This window comes from Schistosoma mansoni, chromosome 4 (genome assembly GCF_000237925.1).
Source record: "Schistosoma mansoni strain Puerto Rico chromosome 4, complete genome".
Taxonomy (NCBI): Eukaryota; Metazoa; Platyhelminthes; class Trematoda; order Strigeidida; family Schistosomatidae; genus Schistosoma; species Schistosoma mansoni.
This window is the reverse complement of record NC_031498.1, coordinates 21,821,596-21,847,022: the sequence shown is the minus strand read 5'-3', so window position 1 is coordinate 21,847,022 and position 25,427 is coordinate 21,821,596. Positions and strand designations below refer to the sequence as shown.

Genomic DNA, 25,427 nt, shown 5'->3' with positions numbered 1-25,427 from the left:
TGTCTTTATTTCGTATCCGGTATAACTGTCTACAGCTGACTTAAGAAGCTGATGAAGACTACACTATGTACGCTGGGAGAGTAGATTTACAAGCAGAACGATTTAAATTAAATGTATTATCCAGTGGTCAATTTAAGTGCTTATTATTGATTTCTGGTCTGAACTCTCCCAGCAATGCTGATTTTCGCATGAAGTTATTATCCCGTATGCAACATGACGAGGAAATGACACTAAAAACTGTTACTGGTGAATGTCAACGATTAATAAACTTAAAACAGGATGCAGCTATGTTGAAAACTAAAAGTGTGGTACCATCTAATCATTCTGTTCATGCTGTTAAGACAGGTCAACGACAAAATAGTGCCAAAAGTTATAAATATCACACGAAAATTCTTAAACCTTCAACTAAATGTTGGTATTGTGGCGCGTCGCACTTCTCAAGATTTTGCCGGTTTAGAAATCATAGGTTCACTGTGTGCAATAAAGTCCTTAGCTTGAAATAATTGTGGCCACTGATGCTTACAACTATAGGATTGGGGCTGTTATCAGTAATCGTTTTTCTTATGGTAAAGAACAACCAGATGCATATGTATCCCGAACACTTAACCTTGCTGAACGAAAATATAGTCAAATTGAGAAAGAAGGACTGTAATAAGTCAGCAATAGTTTAAATGATAAAATCCTTTTTATTTCATCGAAAGGATGTTAGCATTCCTTTTTCCAGTGCTACGTCGTATTAGCCATCAAAAGTTGATTTAATGGGTGTCGCAATTTATACATATGGGGTACAAACATACTATAATATCCAATCATCCCCAAAAAATGAACGAAGGGTTGTAACATCAGTTGGTCTGGGCATATTTTCGATAGCATTTATATTATCTGGATCTGGTCGGCGACCATCTTTATCAAATATATATCCAAGGTATTTAACAGACTCCAGCATAAATTCACACTTTTCTTTTTGTAATTAAAAACCAGCTTGCGATATTTTTGTGAGCATCACGTCTAACCAACCCATTAGTTCGTGAGCAGAAGGAGCAACAACTATAATATCATCCAAGTAAACTGCTACACCTTCCAGGTTAGACAACATAGTATCCATTATCTGTTGGAAATTCGCTGGAACTGACTTTACACCAAATGGTAATCAGCTAAACTGATAAAGTCCACGGTGGGTGTTAATGGTTAATAACTCCTTCGAATCTTCGTCAACTTCCACTTGTAAGTAAGCTTCAGATAAATCAAGTTTGGAAAAATAACGTCCACCGTTTAGTTTAATAAATAAATCTTCTGGTAAAGGAAGTGGGTATAAATGATTTTGTAAAGCATCATTTAATCCTGTTGAAAAGTCTGCGCACAGGCGAATAGTTCCTTTCTCTTTCTGCACTACCACAATTGGTGCTGCCCATGCCGAATAATTAACCGGTCGTATAACACCGAGTTTCTCTAGTCGATCCAATTCTTTGTCAACTTTATCGGTAGCTGCATGTGGAACTTGGCGTTTTGGACAAAAAACAGGTTTTACATTCTGTCGTAAGTATAACTTTGCCTTCCCAATAGTGCAGCATCCCAATTTATTCTGATACAAGTTCTTATGTTTCTGCAAGAGGTCTTCTATCGTTATAGCTCTCTTAGTTGCATGAACTATGGGCAGATCTCTAGAACTATTTGCGCATTTCATCGTGCATATTTCATTCAATGGTACATCCCACAGATTTAGTTTATCTATTCAATCTATACCAATAAGGTCTAAATCATGCCTGTTCGTTAAATAACAATTTCCTGTAAAGTAGTTATCTCGGAATTTAACAGAGCATCTTATGATTCCAACAAGCTTTTATATATCTCCGGATGCATTCCGTGCAGTGTGCTCAGTTGGTAATACTTGCGGACAACCAATTAAATTCCATGTCCGTTTAGAGATTAATGTGATATCTGATGCTGTATCCAATTGCAATCGAACATGAACACCATTAATTCCACATACCTTCTTTAATCTGCAACGCTTAGAGCCAGTGTAGAATATATACTGTTTATATATTTGTTTCGACACTGGTGAGGACGCTTCGTTGGCTTTGATCTCAAACTTTTTCTAGTTCGGCAAACTGCTTCCTTATGACCAACGTTATTGCACACAGTGAACCTATGATTTCTAAACCGGCAAAATCTTGAGAAGTGCGACGCGCCACAATACCAACATTTAGTTGAAGGTTTAAGAATTTTCGTGTGATATTTATAACTTTTGGCACTATTTTGTCGTTGACCTGTCTTAACAGCATGAACAGAATGATTAGATGGTACCACACTTTTAGTTTTCAACATAGCTGCATCCTGTTTTAAGTTTATTAATCGTTGACATTCACCAGTAACAGTTTTTAGTGTCATTTCCTCGTCATGTTGCATACGGGATAATAACTTCATGCGAAAATCAGCATTGCTGGGAGAGTTCAGACCAGAAATCAATAATAAGCACTTAAATTGACCACTGGATAATACATTTAATTTAAATCGTTCTGCTTGTAAATCTACTCTCCCAGCGTACATAGTGTAGTCTTCATCAGCTTCTTAAGTCAGCTGTAGACAGTTATACCGGATACGAAATAAAGACATTTGTTCACAGGACATTTTATTTAAAATGTTGACAGTTTCATCGAAGTAAACTTCTCGTGGATATCTAGGCAGAATATGGTCTTCATACTTTTGATGTTCGTTAGGACCAAGCTTCTGTAACAGCAACCGGACTTTCTTTGCATCACCCATAGCAGCGAATTCCACTCGGAAAGTATCTTCTATTCTGCCGAACCATGCCTCAAAAGTGTGACCACTGTCTGCATCAAAAATGAATTCTGGAATTGGATTGAGATATGACTCTATACCTTTATGTTCCGGAATATCTTGTTGAATAGGCAGTTTCCCTAAAAGTGCTTCCAGCAGTTGTTGGTGATAAGCTAACATCTGCTGCTGCTGTAATATTAACTGCAACTGTTCTGGAGAAATTGCCATCTTTTTGCTAAGAATAATATTAACTCCGAAAATCACCGGCAATTATTATAGCTTCTTTATTTCCAAAATCACTTCACCAATTGTTGTATTATTTTTTGGCCAAAATCCCCGTCGCCAATTCGTTATGATCTTATGCCCGACTTTTATCACGTGATTTATTCACCAATCGCAATACGACTTGTCCGATCTTAACTCTGTGCCAATCAATGACGTTCAACTGGTATGAGCAGTCTAGCGTCCTTATTGGTCCCTTGTTCGCATAGCCCTTCTAATTGAGTCCAGAACACCAATTACAGCTTCTGCTGTGTGAACCATTTATTTCATGCTTACTCGGTTTATATACAAGATAGATAGACCGTATGTCACCATAAAATAGATTATGATATTTGTACAAAATCAAGTCAAATCTGACTGCAAATGTGGCAGACAGTAATCAATAAACTGAGTGTAATTTAGGATCAGTTAATCGTATAATAATAATCGATGGGTCGAAATGAAGCTTATAATAACGTAAATATTGACATACATAATTTAATTACTCAGTAGTTATGCAATTAGAATACATATAGAACAATAGTCGATTAATAGTTCCTGGGAGTTACCTGTTTTTACGTCTTCATTAGGATATCACCGTTATTGACTAAATAACCAATCTGTAGTCCAACGATTCGACTTTCAACCATAAAACCCTATGTTCAAAGACTTCAATTTTCTTCTGTTTGGGATATTTATGTTGTAATATCACTAACGATCACAAACAGCATAAAGTCGAGTACGAAATCATTTTGTTAGTAGCTAGAACTTTTTTCTATCTTCGAAGACATCCAAAATTTATTTCATCTAAGTTTAAAGTTTTCCTTGATGGTGTGGAATAACCATCGGCAGTTAAACTTTTAACATTCGACTAAAATTTTGTCTTTCCACTAAATTCTTTTCAGCACTGTATCTTTTTCGTTTAAAAACCTCATGAATATAAGGGAAGAAAAAATATTCAATGCCTTTTATATTATTTTTTATCTGAAACAATGTATTTTAGGTCCTAAACACAAAGCAGAATTATTATCCTATGTGAAAGCATATAATTTATATGCACAAGTGATTGAAGTAATACCTCAAAATTCTGAAGAATTCAAGGTATCTTTTATTTCTATGAATATTCTGATTTGTTGTTTTGTTAAACTTTCAGTAACTCTCTCGGTAAAGCGGTATATTTTAACAGTTATCAATACTATTCATTTAAATTTAAGATATTTAGCAATTTAAAATGTTTGAATGATTAGATTTTTATAGTTTACATCACAGCCTGAAATTTGTTGAAAAACACAAAGCACACTGGATATAGCTGTTTTACCTCAAAGTGAAAATCCTCAATTATGCTTACTTACTTACCGGGCTTGGGACCGGCAGTAGCCTCCGGAGGAGCTACAGACGGAGTTTCAATTGTGCTTATCCACAACTTATTATTTACGGATTCATACCCTCCACTCCGTCTAATTTGCGTTGAAAAGTTATGTACGACAAATTTATATACTAGATGACTGAGTACATTCCAGTCGTCGATCAATGATGGAAAAAAAGTTTGTTTACTATACTTCTGTAAAACGTAATCATAAGTTCCCTTTTTTTAATCTTGAGATTTTTCGAACATTTATAGCCTATGTATTTGTTTGCTATTCGTTCGCTTGTTCGCCTGTTCACTCGCTCGTTGATATTCGCTCAGGTGTTGTTAGCTTTCTGACCTGAGTTATTCGACAATAAACTGTAGTTGCTGCTTTCCTTTGTCTTCTGATTTTACGCACCGTTAATATTAGAATTATAACGGTTATCGAAGTGAACGATTAACGAAGCACGACACTACACGCTCAACCTTGCAATTATCAAAGATACTGATATATAAACTATCGAGATTATGTGTTTATGACTTAACCATTTTTTGTTTTGTTTCTTTTTCGTTCCTATCGTACAATATCTCTTCTCCAATTCACATTGATCATAAAGTCTAATAGTTATTTTATACCGAAACAAATATTTATCTAATTGAACTGAAATTTTAAGTAACCAAAGTTGTAGATTAGAGTCCACTTAGTAATTGAGTTAATCATGGCTAATGGAAACAAAGTTTGAATATATCTGTTAGTGTTGTTACGACTTACTTTTGAGTTTTTTAAAGTAAAAATGTGATTTTTAACAATCTTCGTGTACATAATTATACTGTAATCAATATAAGTAAATAATTGAACTGTAAACACTCGTTTGTTCCATGGCCATTTAAATTACGAATTAACAACATGTAAACCATTTAATGAATGCATGTTATGCTTTTAAAATGCTTTCCATACCGGTGACACAAATTAGTGGCTATCTAAGCTCTGTAGCCAACTGGAAAGCGTGTCGGCATCTTAAGTAAAGTTTACTGGTTTGCAGGTTCATCTTACTTACTTACTTACGCCTGTTACCCCTCGTCGAGGAGCATAGGCCGCTAACCAGCATTCTCCATCCAACTCTGTCCTGAGCCTTCCTTTCCAGTTCTTTCCAGTTAACATTCATCCTTTTCATATCGGCTTCTATTTCCCGGCGTAGTGTGTTCTTTGGCCTTCCTCTTTTCCGCTTCCCTTACGGATTCCAATTCAGGGCTTGCCTCGTGATGTACATTGGTGATTTCCTTAATGTATGTCCGATCCACTTCCAACGTCTTTTCCTAATTTCCTCTTCAGCTGGAAGCTGGTTTGTCCTCTCCCATAAAACGCTGTTGCTGATAGTATCCGGCCAATGGATGTTGAGTATTTTGCGTAGATAACTGTTTATAAATACTTGTACCTTCGTGATGATGGTCGTAGTAGTTCTCCACGTTTCAGCTCCATATAGTAGGACTGTCTTTACGTTTGTATTAAAGATTCTGACCTTGAAATTGGTTGAGAGTTGTTTTGAGTTCCATATGTTCTTCAACTGTAGAAATGCTGCCCTTGCTTTGCCAATCCTCGCCTTTACATCTGCATCCGATCCCCCTTGTTTATCAACGATGCTTCCCAGGTACGTGAATGTTTCCACCTCTTCCAGAGTTTCGCCATCAAGTATGATTGGATCGGTGTTCTCCGTGTTGCATTTGAGAATCTCGCTTTTTCCTTTGTGAATGTGGAGGCCTATCGATGCAGAGGCTGCTGCTACATTTGTTGTCTTCATCTGCATTTGTTCGTGTGTATGAGAGAGGAGGGCTAGGTCATCTGCGAAGTCCAAATCATCTAATTGATTCTGAGCTGTTCATTGTATTCCGTATTTCCCTTCAGATGTCGAATTCTTCATAATCCAGTCAATCACTAGAAGGAAGAGGAATGGGGAGAGTAGACAGCCTTGTCTGACTCCGGTCCTTACTGGAAATGCATCTGTCAGCTGTCCTCCATGCACGACTTTGCACTGTAGTCCATCGTATGAGTTTTGGATAATGTTGACAATCTTTTCAGGAACTCCATAGTGTCGAAGAAGTTTCCATAATGTTCTCCTGTCCACGCTGTCAAACGCCTTCTCATAGTCGATGAAGTTGACGTATAGTGATGAGTTCCACTCAACTGATTGTTCTACGATGATCCGTAGTGTCGCAATCTGGTCTGTGCACGACCTATCCTTACGGAATCCAGCCTGATGATCCCTAAGTTCGGCGTCTACTGCGTCTTTCATCCGATTCAGCAGCACTCTGTTGAAAACTTTTCCTGGTACTGATAACAAACTGATGCCTCCGTAATTCTCACATTTGCTCAGATCTCCTTTCTTTGGTATCTTGATGAGATATCCTTCTTTCCAGTCCATTGGCACTTGTTCCTCTTCCCAAATCTTCTTGAATAGAAGGTGAAGCATGTTTGCAGTTATTTCAATGTCTGACTTCAGTGCTTCTGCTGGTATATTGTCAGGTCCTGCCGCCTTCCCACTTTTGATTTGTCTGATGGCCATCTTGACTTCTTCGATCGTTGGTGGAGTGACATTTATAGGAAGGTCAGTGTGTGCTGCTTCGATGTTCCGTGGATTCAATGGGGTTGGTCTGTTCAGCAGTTCCTCGAAGTATTCTGCCCATCTTTTCCTCTGTTCTTGAATCTCAGTGATTGTCTTTCCTTCTTTGTCCTTGACTGGTCTCTCTGGTTTGCTATATCTCCCTGCCAATTTCTTCGTTGTATCATATAGTTGTCTCATATTCCCTTCTCTTGTAGCTTTTTCCGCCGTCGTTGCTAGTTCTCTCATGTATTTCTGCTTGTCGGCTTTAATGCTTTTCTTCACTTCCCTGTTTGCTTCTGCGTAGTCTGCTTGTGCTTTGACTTTCTCTGCTCGTGTTCGGCTGTTGTTAATTGCTAGTTTCTTGTTCTTCCTTTCTTGAATTTTGTCCAGGGTTCCCATAGAGATCCATTCCTTGTGATGATGCTTCTTAGGACCAAGAACCTCCTGACACGTTAAAGGTAGTGTTTTTTTTATCCCTTTCCAGTTGTTCTTTCAGTAGATCCTGTAGAGCTTGGAACCTGTTGTTGAGAGTTATCTTGAATTGATTGAGCTTGTCAATATCTCGAAGGAAGGCTGTTCATCTAACCGATGTATTTCATACAGGATGAAACATGCGTTCTAAATTTGTTACCAGTCACAATCCTTTTATATTAAGCTACCCGACTATAGTTTTTGATTAGAAAAAGGAATATTTTTAGAGGGAAACAAATAATTTAATCGTTCTTTGATTTACATACATACTGTTTACTAGTATCATAGTCTCTTTCCATAGCTAAAATATTATTCGATAAGAACTTCATCAAATACTCAAGTAATTCAAGGACGTGATTTGTTGCAGTACATCAATCTTAAGCTACATCATTGCATTAGTGACCAGCGGTAGCATTTGAGTGTGTATCTTTATCAATTATTTTCACTTACAATAGTTTGAGTTTCGTAGTTTCCATTATAAGTGGACACTCTCGACAGAACCTCTGAAACAATAAGGACACTTTGGAGTTCTGGTGAAAAGTTGTCAGTTTTTGTAGATTCAACTAGAATGGGAAAGTTACTACTTCGTTGACCTACTGTTGTTTTCTATTCAGTCTTAACTCGTGAGTGCCCACTGGATATTTCAAACAAATATGAATCGTGAGCAACGGTGATTGCAGATAGCCGATAGGAAACCTTGGTTTCAGGTTTCATACTTTTCGGGACTCTTCAGCGAATTGTACCTGTATACTCGAAGAAACTGGTGCTCCCAAGTGGTTTCAATTCCTGTCACCAAGCTTCACAGTGAGAGACGTTGATACTGGTCTATTCGGACCTCTACTGATCTCTTTTAGAACCGAAATTTATTTGTAACTTATTGATCACTAAGTAGTGACCAATGTTATGTATGTCAAGTCCTTCGTGTTGATCAAGTTTCAGTTTGACCATGAGTCAGTACTAAAAAGTATTAGATATACATGATATTGATGATCAGTAATGAATTAATCGTAAAAGTAAATCAGCTGTATAATAATCCTTGATTTCCAGTGGTTATATTGTTACCCTATAAAAATCACTTTCTTGTTCGCAAAATCCACCCAAAATTTATTCTATCAGTCAGTCAATGTAGGAAATGATATTAATATGTATATCGTTTATATTCACGATTCAAAAGGCTTGGTTAGCTTCTGCCAACTTTCGTCACTTGTCAAGTAGGCGAAATATCCGTCTTCTGACCTAAAGGCGAGTTTACTTCACGGCAGTTCACTCCGTTCTACTTTATAAATGTGAAACAGTCATTAATAGTAAAGGATATTTATTGACTGCAGATATTCGATTGTAGGTGTCTGCGGAGCATTGCTCGTGTATTTTGAGACCATGGAGTAAGTAATACTTGGGTTAGTAATAGAGTACGAGGTAAGCATGTTAAGTCGATTGATGAGGTATCATTATTATTTGAACACGTAAATATTTGTACAAAGGGGCATCGAATACATAGCGCCACACAAAAAGCTTCATTTAATTTGTGTGTGGGCTGTGATACTACCCAAGTGCCCAGATTGAAGGAGGTGGTTTTCTCAAGGGGTCACACCGGGAGCCTTTGACCTAAAGGTCTGATCCGCAAGGCAGTGGAACAACATCAGGAGATGCAGTTCCATCGTAGTCGGTGACCAACAATAGGTTCATACGCCTTTTGTTCCTTCAGGATACTGGAGCCCATGTGCATCATTGGTTTGGTTCCAACTTTGCCAGGTGAACCCTCCATTTCCACTAACCCGATTAAAGCGCCGGACATTCGCTTTTCATCGTCTCAGTTTTGTATACAGCACTGCCACTGAGAGAAAGCAGTGGCTGACGGGGTAGTAAATCTTCATTAGCCGAGGTGGTTAGGACATGTGCCCGATCACCGCCTACCTCGACGGGTGATGTTTTCTGGGGTAAGAGTAGACTGGAAAAAAACTAGGAGTAGCCAAACTAAAACAGGGCATCAGTCCATGAAGTCATTGACTTTGGTACCTGTTATAACGTATGATCTCGTAATATATATGGACGTGCGATTGGAGAGGTAGTGAATTTATTGATCGGACGCGAATGATGCTTGAAATCGTACGAGCAGTCTTGGGTGCTGTTCGGTCCTTCCTATCTGCCTAGCCCAGCCAGTTAAGTCCAGAACACAAATAACAGCCTCGGCAATGTGAATCATTATTTACAAACATACTGAGTTTTTATACAAACCAAAGTAATCAATAAACTGATTATAACTCAAGAATCGTATGATAATAAATCAAAGATCAAAATAAAGCTAATGATAAGAGAAACACGAATATGGATAGTTTAGTTACGTAACAATTGTACAATAGGAAATAGGCATAATACATTGGTCGATAAATAGTCCTTAGAGTTACCATTCATAATTCATCAGGGGATATAACAGTACCTAACCATGTCAATGTGTATACATTACCCGGTGCGGTCCGCGTGTTTATCGTAAACAGTGGTTAGGGACTTTAAGTGACATGGCTCATAGTCGTTGACAATGATGCAGATGCATCCATTCTTTGTCTCCTCCTAAATTGTAAGGTTCTGAATTCATGTTTTTACTTCACTAATTTATATCTTCTTCTTGAATCTTATCTTCGATCCCTTATCTTTTCTATTACCACTGATACTTACTATCTCTACTATTCCGGGATCTGGCTTGACAAATTCATCTCTCTATGTTGATGGGTTATGACAACTTAAACCGGTGTATATACGTGCCAGATTCTACATTGTAACTAACTGACTGATCATTTGTATTCCTTATTTTACATAGTACTTTGTACCATATTTTAACATTGCTCACTTGATAGTTGTCTCACATTAGAAAAATACTTTCAATCCACCTATAAGCTATTTTATGTTTCGCAGTCAAAAATAAAACATAATGAATTACTGTTCAATATTATAATCTTCCTCTAGTTGTCATGCGGGTTTTTCGTTTTCATCACTAATGATTATATTGAATAACAGAACTATCTAATTTAATCTAATCTAGTCATATTTGTGTATACTGATAATTTTCACATTCCATAATTCAATAGTCTAGAAATTTACTTTTAAACTGTTATTTCAGTCAATAAATAATTTACATAGTAAAACAAAAACACAACTCATAGCGGATATGTACATTTTGATTTTATTTTTCTTATAAATCATTAAATTTTTAATGTAGTGTTCTGAAAATATTGATTTGTAAGTTCTAAACAATCAAAATAGCGTGACATATGTATTATATATTTATTAGAAGGGGAGTTTGTGAAGATCTTAGTAATTTTATATATTTATTTAAAATTTATTTAAACACATAAATATTGGTACAAGGAAGCACCAGATACATATGCGCCATACAAATCTCATTCGATTTGCTTGAGGGCTGTGATACTGCCCAGGTGCCCGAACTGAAGCAGGTGGTTTTCTTAGGGGCCCACACCCGGAGCCTTTGACCTGTAGGTCTAGTCCACAAGGCAGTGGAGCATCGTAAGGAGATGCAGTCCCATGGTAGCCGGTGATCAACGATTGATTCGTACGCCATTTGTTCCCTCAGGATACTGGAGCCCATGTGCACCATTGGTTTGGAATCAGGGTTTTCCAACTCCCCTAGGTGGATGCGCCTTGTCCACCAACCCGGTTAAAGCGCCGGACATTCGCTCTTCGTCCTCTCAATTTCGTAAACAACACCCCCGCTACGAGAAGGCAATGAGTAGGACTTCCCTGGCAGAGGCTATATATTCGCTGGCCATGTGAGAGCATTTCGAGAGGGAGAGCGGACTCTCCCCACTCTCGGCCGTACCAGGGCATTTGGGGTCAATTGAAGCTAGACCACCATGGAAAACCTGGGAGCACTAGACGGCTGTTTCGTCCTATTGTGGGACTCCTCAGTGGCAGTGAGCATCCACGATCCCGCCTCGCGAGATTCGAACCCAGGACTTATTAGTCTCAAATTCACTTTTAGTTTTTGACTAAATGTAAATGATTTAAGGTATAGACTAAATAGAATTGTCTTTATCAAAAAAAACCCTTCTAACCATTCATCAATGCCTCCAATGAGTTGATATTTCACAATAGACCTGGTTGAACTCTACTGGTTACTGCTTCTCACTAGAACTCCAGGAAATACCTCATGGAGCCAGTCACTAGTGCGCATATAATCATTATTAGAAGAGGGGTTTGTGGAGAGACTGATAGGGCCTGTGTTTGAATCTCAGGAGACTCAGGATTTCAGCTATATAAAATTACTGAGATATTCACAAACCCCCCTTCTAATAATGATCATATGCTCACTAGTGACTGGCTCCATGAGGTATTACATATTTATTAAAGAAAGGTTCATACTTTTTCAATTTAATATTCTTTTATCCAGTGTTTTTGATAATGTCGCTTATCATTGTACAAGTTAGAAGGGTTTTTTTTGATAAAGACAATTCTATTTAGTCTATACCTTAAATCATTTACATTTAGTCAAAAACTAAAAGTGAATTTTACTTGAAAACATATTAACTATACAATCGATAATCCAAAGAATAAGATATTGAATTCAGTTCTTTCTTTGGCCTTCTAATGCTATCAGCTTAGGGGGATGCATACCTATACAAAGATTATTAACTGTTTGGAAGCTAGTGACCACTCATTTACAATAGTTTTAACGTCTATAAGAGTGTATAAGAGTGTATACTGAAGAATATCAAGTTTTAAGTTTGAAAGCAACTCTCCGTCAAACTATTTGTTCTTCGGTCAACGTAGATTTTTAACGTTGTAGTTAGTTCTCTCTCTCTTCAGTGGCTGCTCACCTACTGAGTTTGTTTCTGTATGGTTATCAATTACCGATAAATACGAATGACATGCTTTTAAAAAATTTTCAACTTTATATTTCTACAGTTAAATTCTCATTCATATCTATTCACATGAGTTAATACAAGTGAAGATTTGACGTGAAATTCATTAGATGCGTGATGTTCGAACAAACGACCAGAAGATGACTTTATTCTATTTAGTACCTTTTCATAGGTGTGTATATATTATATACTATGTTAAATACTTAGGTTTTCATAGTACATAGATCATAAATATCTCATAGTTCACATTACGAATTGACCTCAATTAAATAAACGTTCAAATCCTAGACGCACTGAACAGCTGTTTCATTCTAATGTAGGATTCAGAAATGGCTAATCTTACAGAACTTAACAATTTCATCTCCCTATTGATTTTTGCGTGTGAAGTAGTATAATTAATGGAGGTTTAAAATAACAGATTTTATACGTTGATCATTATTCGAGATTACTTGTTCCACTGTTGACTTTTTATATTTCATGTTGGTTTCACCATCAGATTTTAGGTAACTTCATTGGTCTGATTTAACATATTTTCTCACTTATTCCTTTTTTTGTATCCAATATTATAGATTATTTGTCAGTTATGGGCAGATTATTTAATTACTTCACAAAATTTAATTTATGCTGGTCAGATTTACATGAAAGGTGGATTTTACGGTTTAGCTGCAAAGACGTTCTTATCTGCAACTAACACCCAACTATGGTGTATTGCCGCTGCGAACAGTCGACTTTTGAATGATAAAAATAATACCGATTTATCTACTGATCACTATTTAAGTAATACAGAGATACGTACTCAAGCACAAAAGTTAGCAGGTGATTTACCATTACTATCATCAGTATTACTCGTTTCAATTTATTTCATACATTTTTTCTTTAATTTATTGTAAACCGGGTACCACGTCGGTTGATTAGGTTGTAGATCTTTGATTGAGGTGGTTGAAGCATGTGTTATGTATGCCCATCCAACGCTTATTTTGACGCCGATGTTATAGTAGGTTGGAAGAAAACCAGTATGTAATATCATTTCATGGAATCACTGTCTGACCGACTGGGCTATGTAATTTGGTTCACATCACCTGCTTGGAGTCATCATGATAAATGCGTTCATTAGTTTGAGGATGTTAAGTGACATGACTCAGAATTCGTCATAGTGACAGTGATGCATTCATTCTTTATCCTTCTCTAGACCTTCAATTCCAGTATTTCTTCACATAGATCTTTTCTCATTCCTTCTTCTTGAACCATATCCTCAATCTCTAACCTTTTTTATCATCGTCTTTGTATTTTTTCAATCCCTTTCGTATCCATCTGATTAATTTTACCTTCTTGTGCTAAGATGGTATGACAACTTGGGCTAATTCACATTTGTTCAAGACTCCGGGTTGAGTACAGCCGACTGACGTTCATCTTGTACTTATCTACGTACTCATGTTTGTACCACATTTTCACGTGTTTGTGTGTGTGAGTTCAAGAGCTAGTAATATTTCTATAGTGAATGAAAAGTCATGTGAAGAAAACTGATTTATTGTTTCATATGAAACTCTACGTGCTTTCATAAAATATGAAAATTATACATTAAATACATTCTTTGCACATATTCCTTTAGGTTTCCTTTGCATACTTCATAGTTCTTCCAATTTAGTCGTTATTTCTATTTCTCTCTGGTCCCCTTTCTGTTCTCTTCAATTCCATCTTATGTTAGGAGACATTCTACATCCGAATACTCTTACATACTACTCATATCTGTAAACATAAGTAGCATATACCACACTTCTACTCGGCTCCCTAAAATTTAGGAAATAGAGTCGGATACTAATCTGACTCTCAATATTCAGATTAGTAATCAACAATTCCACTATGACATAGAACGTGAAATCAATCTGAGTATTTATCGAATACGAATTTGAAGGAAATAATTCTACTAGTTACCTTTCTTAGAATAGTTTAAATTTGGATGAACTAATCTTATCAATGCTAGTGTATTAAACGTTGTACAATCTTTTCTCACTGACTTGCATTTCTGTGCATAACATCAAATACACTATCGTCTTTAACATCATCAATGCAGTCGAATTCCTGTACTTTATTATACACTTGTTTTTCATTTTGATACAGGTCACATGTGAATTACAGTCTTCATGTGACTGATTAAATAATTAATTAGTTGATAAGATAAAATATATCATTTCGAATAAGCCCATTAATCTATCTTGTTTTTTATACATAAATATTCATAATTATAGTTGTCCAACATGTTTGATTGGTAAATTTATAAAGTTCACCTATTTTAAGAATTATATAAAGTTGATCATTGATTGTATTTGATCATATCTCAAATTGATTGGAGTTAGAAATGTCAACGATTGAATAGTGCTAATTTCGATAGTGTTCGTCGTGAAACCTAAAGGTCCCGCGTTTGACTCATGACAATGACGTGCTCAAACCTCTTTACCATTATTATCCCAAACTTGCATTCATTGTCAGGAATTTTCCTGTTCTAGATTCGTTTTAGTTAACTAAACTAGTGTCTATCAATCGCATATACCTACATGCGTTTTAAAATATTTACAACCTATTGTAAGTCAAATTACTAAAAGGTTCATAAAGTACCACCACAGTGGCTCGTATATTTTACTTCTCTGTTTTTTTGTTGGAGAAATAAGAGGTGATTATCATAGGATTCATGCATCATATAGATTTGGTAGTGAGAAAAGATGTCTTAATGTAGTGAACGAAAACACAAGTGGGGACAACCACATGTATTTCAACACAAAATTACAGAATCTCTTACTAAAATCGGAGGACCATGCAGTGAATCCTTTTTTTCCACACCAATCACTCTCTTCTCTTCGATCTTAATCTTCTGCCGCCAGGTATTTCACTTTCGATCGATGATACATACTGTTTATATCTATCGACTATTTCTTTATTTAAACACATAAACATTGGTACAAGGAGGCACCAAATAGATATGTGCCACATAAATCAATCGATTTATGTGAGGGCTGGAATACTACCTGGGTACCCAGACCGAAGCAGATGGTTTCTCTAGGAGGCCACACCCCAACCCTTTGACCTGAAAGTCTAATCCACAAGGCAATGGAGCAACGTAAGGAGATGCAGTCTCATGGCAGCCAGTGACCAACAATAAATTCATACGCCTTTTGTCCCCTCAGAATACTTGAGCCCCTGTGAAGCATTGGAATCAGCATCTTCCAACTCCCATAAGTGGACCCTTCGTGTCCACCAACTCGGTTAAAGCGCCGGACATTCTCTTTTCGTTCTCTCAATCCCTTAAACAACACCCCCGCGACGAAAAAGCAGTAAGTAGGACTTGCTTGGTAGTGGTTGTATGCATGTGGCCACTTGAGAGCATTTCGAGAGTTAGAACTGACTCAGCTGTACGAAGGCATCAGTAGCACACACCACAATAGAAGCCAATCTAGTTTTATTCAGTCAGTCAAATGAAAAATGGAACCCGGCACATATGTGCTTCGATTTAAATTGCTATACCCCATTAGTACGAGATGGAATTTTTAGGGCAAATCTCAGAATAGTAGAGGTAGTAGTAGTATCAATGGTAATAGTAAACATTAAGCATTGAAGATACAGTTCGAAAAAATATAAATTAGTGAAATAATAAAAAATAAAAGCTGTTAGGGGTTTAGAAGTTGAAGATCTACAAAAAGATAAAGTGTGTGCACCTGAGCTATTCCGAACGATTTTGAGCCATGTTACTTAAAGTCTTTAACCAATGGTTATGATAATCTAATGAATTCTAACCGGATAGTTTGCACTTATTTATACGGATCAGTTCAATCGTTAGTGTCTTCGTGGACTGATGATATGTTTTGACTTGACCGAAGCTTTCTACCAACCTACCACATCAGCCATCACTGAGTATCGAGATAGTTTATGGATGGGCATACGTAATACATGTCCCAACTATCTCAGTCGATAAAATTCATTGATCGTGCTTATTTTAGGAGGAATATAAATGTCAGTCAATCACTACTCAATAACTTTTTATGTATATATTTTTGAATATTCACAAGTTAGGTCCCCATAAAATACAAGTTTTGGTGCAGTTTTGTTTTACTGTCTAATTGAAATTCTTTACTTTAGCCAAACATACAGTATATATTGAACGAAGGATTATTATTATTATCACTATTGTATCCAATTTATTTCTGATCATCTATAAAGTTATTTGTATTGTGCAATCAAACAATACTGGTCCACCAGGGTGCTTGGTACCTGTGTGGTTGTGCCACAGGATTGAGCTGTACTGTTCGGATTGTAGCGTTGAAGTTTGTCTGGTTCTCCTATGGTATTGAGCTGTACTGCTTGGGTTAAACCTGGGCAGTGTCTGGCTCTCCTCTTAAACGGGATTGAGCTGTACTGTTTTGGTTGCCGCGTGAAAGTCTGGATGGTGTCTGGTTCTTCTAAAAACCAGTACAAAATTACCCTGGCCCATAAGGGTATATTATATAACTGTGAATATAACTGAATCAAACAATACACAAACACACATTAAGTACACTTCAAACATATTAATGTTGTGTATTTTTTCAAAATAAATTTATTATTAAGTGTTTACAAATTAACAATGTACATTTGTTTTTACATTATTATTGATCATAGTTATTTACAGTTTAATTTCCATGTTTTTCTGTCTAAAGCTCGACTGAAAGATCTTCGACGTCATCAAGAAGCTATTCAAATCTATGTTGACTTTTTAGAGGTAGGGAAGATTATTTTTTGATGAATAACTGTTTCTGTTATGAAAAAAAAGATAGATCACATGTTACCAGTCTACATATGACTGTTAGAATAATCAAAAACCACACTGTGTAAACGACGAGTATGCGGAAGTTTCACTCTTGTCATATAGGAACAAAGCAATGGTCACTTTAGAATAACCATAATTTTGAAGTTATTTTTCAATCTGTATGGGGAGTGGTCCTCTAAGAAAACCACCTGCTTCAGTTTGAGCGCTCGGGCAGTATCCAAGTCCTCACACAAATTGTATGATGAAGTGTGGTGTATATGTATTCGGTGCCTCATTTTACCAATATTTACGTGTTTAAATAAAACAAATAACCTGTGTAAATCAAAAATATTTCACAACAGAAGTCATGAAATCTGTTGAAGTTTATTGGTCTTTGGTAGTTTATCAGCTTTTCAATGCCAATTATTAGATCTCCCTTCTTAATTTTTTAGAAATATCACTGAATTACGTCATTTATTTGAGCGTTTCTTATTAAATATTTCTCATAGCCATAAATAGTTTTATAGAAAATTTATCCCATACAAAATCTTTATCAATGAATTCTCTGAAGAGCTGCAAAGATAGCGTTATGAGACGAAGATCATTGTCCTCTCACAAATATAAGAAATTCATACGTAAGATTCATTATCAAATTTATCATTCCTACTTAATCAGATTACCTTTTATTCAATCTATCACTAATGAATTCATACATTTGAGAATTTACTATGAACTCAGGTAATTAAACCAAAGGCTAACTGATTTTGGAGTTGTGTACAATCTACATAAAAAGAAGCGATCATCTCATACGTTTAACATTGCCGTTTTCACTCTGAAATGATAAAAGAAAAGAATTTTTACTCATAATTGTAAACTCTCTAAACACTGAATGCATGGTAGGTACTTCTGTTGTGTATGCTACTTATGTCTATCGACATAAGTAGTCATTGGGGTTAATTCTAAACTATATCATTCAACGTCTCTAACCGTTGGTTACTATAATCGTGCAGACCTCTAAACAAATAAAACTTTTCAGATTACAAACAGCCAAAATTCAACAAACAATGAGTTTATGAAGTCTTGACAATTGTGTTATTACACATTATGCGTACTAAAACAATAGTAGATACAAAATACTTTTTATTATTGAAAATTTTTATTATATATCCTGTTTCTATTATTTTCTTGTCCTATGATTCATTATAGGATCCTGTAATGGCTATCAGAACAGCTTGTGAAGATTGCCTGTGGATGGATGCTCATCGATTGGTAATGCTTTACATTTTACTGAATAACATGTTTTTAACAAAATACTTATTTTGTTGTATAAAACAGTATACTTTATTTTATAAAATACAGAAATATCAGGCATAAACAACATAGAACCTGATAGTATACATGAATCAGTTCAATTTGTCACACTATATTAACATCGTCAGATGAGATTATCAAGATAAATCCTAGAATACTAAGAGTAGTAACAACAGTATCAGTCGTCGTAGGAAAGTTTATCCACAGACAATATGGTTTGAGAACAAAAAATTGAATTGGTAGGATAAAAAGTATGGGCTAAATTTTAAACTCGAGTATTAAGAGTAAACGCATCTGGGTCATTGGAATTGGTTTTAAGCTGTGTCATCCAACGTCTCTAACCGTTGGTTACAATAATCGCGAGGACCTTGACCAACTAATCTGGATCTACCTGCTTGGCTGAGTCCAACAGTCAATGACTTCATGTTTTAGCTACCCTTAGTTTTCTTTCAAACTACTCTTACACAAGTCATCATCACACGTTGAAGTAGCCGGTGGTTATGCATAAGTAATGCACATTGTAATCACCTCAGTTGATCAAAATTCACTGTCTCCAACGGATCTGCCATCCTCACCTTGTACTGTGTGTCTGACTGTAATATTGCTCACTTGGCCGTTCCACGATACGGCAGCAATGCTTCAAAAGTACTTATGATCGAATACTAGTAACCTACAAATACCCTCTACTTTGAAGGCCAAACTTCATAATCTTAGAATAAAGCAGATTAATTCACAATAGGTTCATCTTTTGGTTAGTAAACACGAAAAATATTCATGAATTCATGTTCATTAATTTTCCCTCAGACTTTAAAATTATTTGTAGACAATCAGATTTGAAATATCTGTTTCCGTATTCGACCAGTAAAAGTTTCTCTATTCTCTCTTTTTTTTCTTCATGTATGTTGTATAGGCATCATTGTATAATAAACAAGAATTTTTAAACCAAATCCTTAAATCTTCTTTAATTGAACATTATTCTATCTTGAAAGAAAGATTGCATAAATCCATTGATACATACGATAAATTATTCGACCGATTAATTACTCTACGTCAAATGCATAAACAACAGGCCGAAACACAACGATTTGTTCAGATGCATGGTGATAGAGAGTATTTTGGTAAGTCTTAGCTTGATTAGATTTACTAGAGGGAGGGGGTATAGGGATGAAATGTTTGTAAATAAACCGATCTTATGATAAATTCATTTTTTATTGTTTGTTTGAATCTTCCCACTGATGTTTTGGACTACAATTGATCAGTCTCTTATTGGCATATATCCAGCTGATGAGTCCCAAATAGGACGAAATGCGAGTTTTGGATTTGACTGCTAGCCACCATCCATCTTTGCTTATGACAATTTTATGATACTTTATTTTATATACTGAATTCTAATTAGTTGGAGATATTTTGTTCAGTCTTAAATATGTTGTGCTACTTGTATCTGTCACAAAAAACAAAGTTACATCTGGTATACATATGCTTTGATTTTAGGTTTCCACATCTTATATCCGCACAATGAAAGATGTAAATAGATCACTAGTAGGCAACGGATAAAATCTTGAGACAAATAGTAGAATATTAAAAATCTCCAGCTTTAGAACAACCAGTTATGACTGATCATCCCAGCAGACATTATCTACGAAATCTACACTTCATGATGCTGTGAATTGGATCAATAGTGCTATATCTTGTGGCCGAGTGGATGCCTCGTAAATGTGTGACGCGATAAGACCCGCCAAACAGGGAGCAGCGAATTATCGATTGGAACAGTGACACAGAACCCGTACGAGCAGACTAGAGTGCTAACCGGTCCTGCGATCTGCCTAGCCCAACCAGTTAAGCCCAAAACACCAATAACAGCCTCAGTGGTATGAATCATTGTATTTCAAACATACTGAGTTATATACCAACCAAACAAACCATATCGACCCATAAAATAGATAATAACATTTGTACAATATTTAGCCGAATGTGGCTGTGAATAGTAATCAATAAATTGATGATAACTCAAGGATCGTATGATAATAGTTCAAAGGTCAAAATAAAGTTAGTGATAAGAGGAAACGAATATGATTCGGTTAATTACAATAGGAAATATACATATTATATTGACCAATAAATAGTCCTCAAAAGTTACCATTCGTAATTCTCTTCAGGATACAACAATAGTTAACAACTTCATGGACTAATCTAGTCAAGTCCTAGGTGTTTTATCCGAAACCTTTTTTTCACGTGTGAATGTACGTAACACTACGTTATGGGCGATGGGTTTTAGCTCACACTGTTCAAGTTTGTGTTTACTTACTATATACCAATTTTATGTTTGCCTTTATGTATTTATGACGTTATAGCAATATATTCTGTACTTCATGAGAGCCCTTTTGCTCTATGCTTTTGAAACTCGATCCCTCCGAGTTGAGGATATTAGACGACTCTCTGTGCTTGATCATCTTTGTCTCCGACGGATTGCTGACATCCAGCGGCAACACCACGCTAGTAATTCAGAGGCTCGAAATTGTGTGTTTGGGCACAACAATAATAATTCAATTTGTGTCACCAACATTGACATCGGTGTCTTGGACATTTACTACGAATGTCGTCCCATAGAATCCTATGTCGTGCATTATTTGACGACTATGGGACTGATTGGAAAAGGCGGAGTGGTGATCAGTGTATGACATGGTGTCGTGGTATGAAAGAAAGCTGTACGGAATTGTCTTCTGTTGGTGCTTCACGACTCCTTGGTTAGAGTTTTAGAAATGGTTCAACACAGTGGCTAGAGACTTTATCAAACATGGCTGTTGTAACTTTTTACTTTCTTTATAAAAGTGAACGTAACTTCTTTAACTGGAATGATTCTTTCTGGTTGTATTTTTCCTAACTAAACTGCTTCTCCCATTTTTATTATTGACTTTAAATGTTGTATCAATGTTATTGATTCCCCTTTGTTCTCATCACTGTCAAATACAGACTGTTTTGTTTATTATGGTATTCAGAACGAAATTATCTCCCTTGTCTACCATTATGTGTTACATCGTCTCAGTGAGAAATGAGTATGATAGTTCTTCCTTGATTTATAATTAGAGTAGAGTAAAATACCAGTCACATGTACGTGTACTAATTATGTCACTGTTCAGATTTAACAGAGAATTATTTCAAATCGATGGGAAGATTCAAACAAACAATACTAAATGAATTTAAACTTCACCCCATCGCACAAGCAAGTGGCTATCAGGACTCAGTGGCCGAGTGGATAACGCGATGGCGTTTGGAGAGAAAGGTTCTGAGTTCGAGTCCCAAATAGGACGAGACGCGCATCAAACTGGATTCCACTGCTAGTCACTATCCATCTTTCCTTACAATTCTTGTGAATTAAGGCTATATCAAGGCAATACGCACAGTATGCACATATGCCAATTAGAGACTGACCAGTTGCAGTCCTAACACATCGACGGGAAGATTCAAACAAACAATACTAAATGAATTTAAAGAATGGTAGTCATTGCAAGTTTACTAAATAATTAAACAACAAGTATTAAATGGATTACAACAACAACAAAAGAGTTATTGAATAAACCACTTTCATGAAACATAAGTTGAATCATTTTCATGAGTTTTGCACTAATTAACATCTAATTAGAGTGAATTACAAATATGAAGTAAATAAATATTGATTTGGCTCTTCTTTTTTGTTTACGGTCATCCATGTTAAATTTGTAGCTTATGTAAAAGTACGTACTTTGTAATCGGTACCAATGATCGAGTTATACTTACTTATCTTTTTATATCCTCATACTGTAGTTTTAATGTTTTAACTTAATAATCCTTTTCATCGTAATAAAGAATAATAGTCATGATTTTGAAACAAACTAAATCGGTACACTTAGTTACCAAGCTTGTGTGATTCGTTTTAATGATATAGTTGAGCACTCTTTATGTATTGATTTTCGTGTAGATTGAACAATAAACAACTTTCCTTTTTTTGTAACTTGTTATTCTGTCTAGTATTCCCTGACTCATAATATTTTTTTTTTACTTAATCGTTCCCAAATCAGAACCAGAACTGACAGTGAACTGTATATATAATATACTACAAAGAATGCAGTAAATATATTGGACTCTATATTCAATTTATATAAGAAACTTGTAGTATCTCGACTTAATGGCCAGCGGTGTTTGATTGGGAATGAACCAAACCGAGTATTCTACTTGAAGCATGACCAGAGTGTGCAACGGTCATGACTCTATCGTGCTAATAAATGTAGGGGAAGAAAGTTAAATCCTTTCTGGAAGTTGTCCCACTATCGGTCATACATTTAGTAACAGTGACGTCATTAATAAAGACAGTCTAAAACAATAACGGGAAACGAAGGTATTACAGCTTTGACAAATTTAATACTTGACAAGTGTCTAAAAAGAATAAGGTTTTAATATTAGGTACAATTTAACCGAAGCTTTTATATTACATAGATAACCATTTGGTTTTATAATTAACTAGTTTTTATAAATACATAACGTGATTATCAACAATAGTCCTCATTTCAGGTCCACCTTACTGATGATTGATAATTAGCAAGGTTTCCAGCTAACTAAATCCGACCACTTAATATCAAAGTGTAGTGCACGCGATGTCGAGTCAGTTAAACCAGTAGCTAACCAAATTGCAACTCGATCCGTAGGATTCAGCTAGTACAAAGTAGGACCAGATAAGCACGGCATTAGTCACCACTCAACTATTAATCAATTCATATATCAGTAGTTACTAGAAAGAATAGATCACTTATAGAGAAACTAATAAATGATAAATTTCATACTGTTCTTTTCTAAAAAAAAATCTCTTCCAGATGATAACTTTTCTGAATCTGATGTTAATTCAGATACAAGTAGTATGTCGGGAGATAGTATAACCAGTTCAATGAGCCAAATGAGTTTACGAACGTCAGGGTCGAAAAAATCCGGGTAAGTAAGCTTAATTTTTACACTTCAATGATGTAGTGCACTGTACTGATTAATCTCCTACGTTTTTGTTGTTTCAACGAACCAAGTGTAAGAACCACTTATGAATCAATCAACGACACACTAGGATGGGAGCTATTGAATAAAATCTTACTGTGGAATAGTCCATACTTAATATTTTCTATTTTCATTTGTCACCTTAATAACAAATGAATTACAGCGATGTAGTTTTTTTTATTTACTAAGAGTTGGTGTTTTGACAAATATTCCATGCTTAAAATACTAATTTACCTTGGTAACAACTATACTGGCTCAGCTTTAAATGGACAGACAAACTATCACTTCGAGGTTACTATGTCTCTACAGAATCAATCACCTTGGTATTTTAAAAAAATAATGAATATGATGTAACTATCTTCAACACTATTCTGGTTACAAACATGCTCTTGATAAGTATAATTCTTACTTCACTTTTCATCATTAGTATCATTTCTTATGGCCCTATCTAATATGATATGAAATAACCACCGATCAGAATATCACTCTCCTTGAACTTGTCCCTGACACACCAACCAGCACTTGTAGCCTTTAAAAAACTCTCAATCCTCATTGGTCCTCAGTGCAAAACTTTCTCGCTTTGCCCTCCCCGTTAAGTCCGAAACACAATAATCAGCTCCCACTATATGAATATTGCATTTCAGACATACGTAGTCTACATAAAAGCAGACCAGATCAAATCACACCATAAAATGAAAAATACTAATTATACAAGATCAAGTCAAAGGTGGCTGTGAGTATAGGAGACTGTAACTAATAGATTGAGAATAATTTAAGAATAGTTAGTCGTATAAACGTAGTTAACGGGTCAAATTAAAGCTTATTATGAAAGTGACTTAACTTTTAACTTATATTTTCTTGCTCACACTCCATCATCAAATGACATCCATGAATAATATCATGTATTAAGTCATAACTACTCAGGAACCTTATTATTTTTCAACTGTCTAAACAGTTAATTAAAACCTAGAGTTTAAAATGCCGGTATTTGAGACTGTACAGGAAAAAAACCTAGGGAGAAATAAGTAAGAATGAAGAGTTTCATACTAGGATGAAAAAAATACTGGACCTGTTTGGGTTAGCATAAGTTTGGAACAGTTAAGCTTCTTACTCAGCATTTCAGTTTGGCATGTTTGTACAATACTGAGACTAGTGATTGATAACTTTATAAATTAATATCATGTCTCTGCATAGGCTTTTCTCAATAGACAACACACCTGTCATTTGTTTACTAAGTATGAGGTCCTGTATCCCGGTTTGAGTCAAACTTTTAGGCACATATGAGGTCTAATGTTAATACCTGGCTACCTAAAATCAAATTAAGTAGAGCGGAGTTCGAACCATTTACTCGTTAGTTGAAGCTTAACTGCTTGAATTATTAAACCACTTACTGCTCCACTAACACCATTTTGTAAACCTGAGTAGACAGTAATCTGTTAACCATAAATACATACGTCTCAATTTTGTCCGCTTTTACAGCCCAAAGAAATTCAAACATTATATTTATGACACAAGTAAACACTACACCCATTTTATGGCGCATATATGTATACATACTGAGGAAAGTTTCATGAATTTCTTTTCATGGTGGTTAGCTGTATACGCTCATTCTGTTTTTCTCCCGATAAAGACGTTCGATGAAAGCCAAACGAAAACAAGAAGCAAAGAGATGGAGTTCAAAACCGGGTAGTAAATACGAAGAAGTTGGTCTATTACATGAACTAACTCAATCAATAGAATTGGGTCAATCACTCGCCAGTAAGATTTTATTTATTATTATTCCATTCTCTAGTTTCGCAAGAAAAAAGTCCGCTAGGATAGGACCTAGAGGTGAACCCATCGCTATACCATCAATTTGTCTATAATATGTATTATTAAAGACAAAATGAACATTCATTGTACATTTCAAAAGTAACTCTTTAAGACTGACCTCAGGAATTCCGACATTGATTTGTTTTTCATGCAATTGTTGACACACAAAATCAATAGTCTCAGTT

General features: G+C 35.7%; 1 protein-coding gene across 1 annotated transcript in view; it reads left to right on the top strand.

Annotated features, from left to right (window-relative positions):
* Smp_144930 (putative ikappab kinase complex-associated protein) overlaps positions 1 to 25,427 on the top strand; it is a gene marked incomplete at both ends in the record, with an annotated part of 58,513 nt that overhangs the window by 29,105 nt on the left and 3,981 nt on the right. The window contains 5 exons of the mRNA XM_018797200.1: positions 4,043 to 4,140; positions 12,902 to 13,148; positions 17,018 to 17,079; positions 18,313 to 18,375; positions 19,328 to 19,535. Coding sequence (XP_018652265.1) covers positions 4,043 to 4,140; positions 12,902 to 13,148; positions 17,018 to 17,079; positions 18,313 to 18,375; positions 19,328 to 19,535 — 678 coding nt within the window. The remainder of the gene's footprint in view (positions 1 to 4,042; positions 4,141 to 12,901; positions 13,149 to 17,017; positions 17,080 to 18,312; positions 18,376 to 19,327; positions 19,536 to 25,427) is intronic.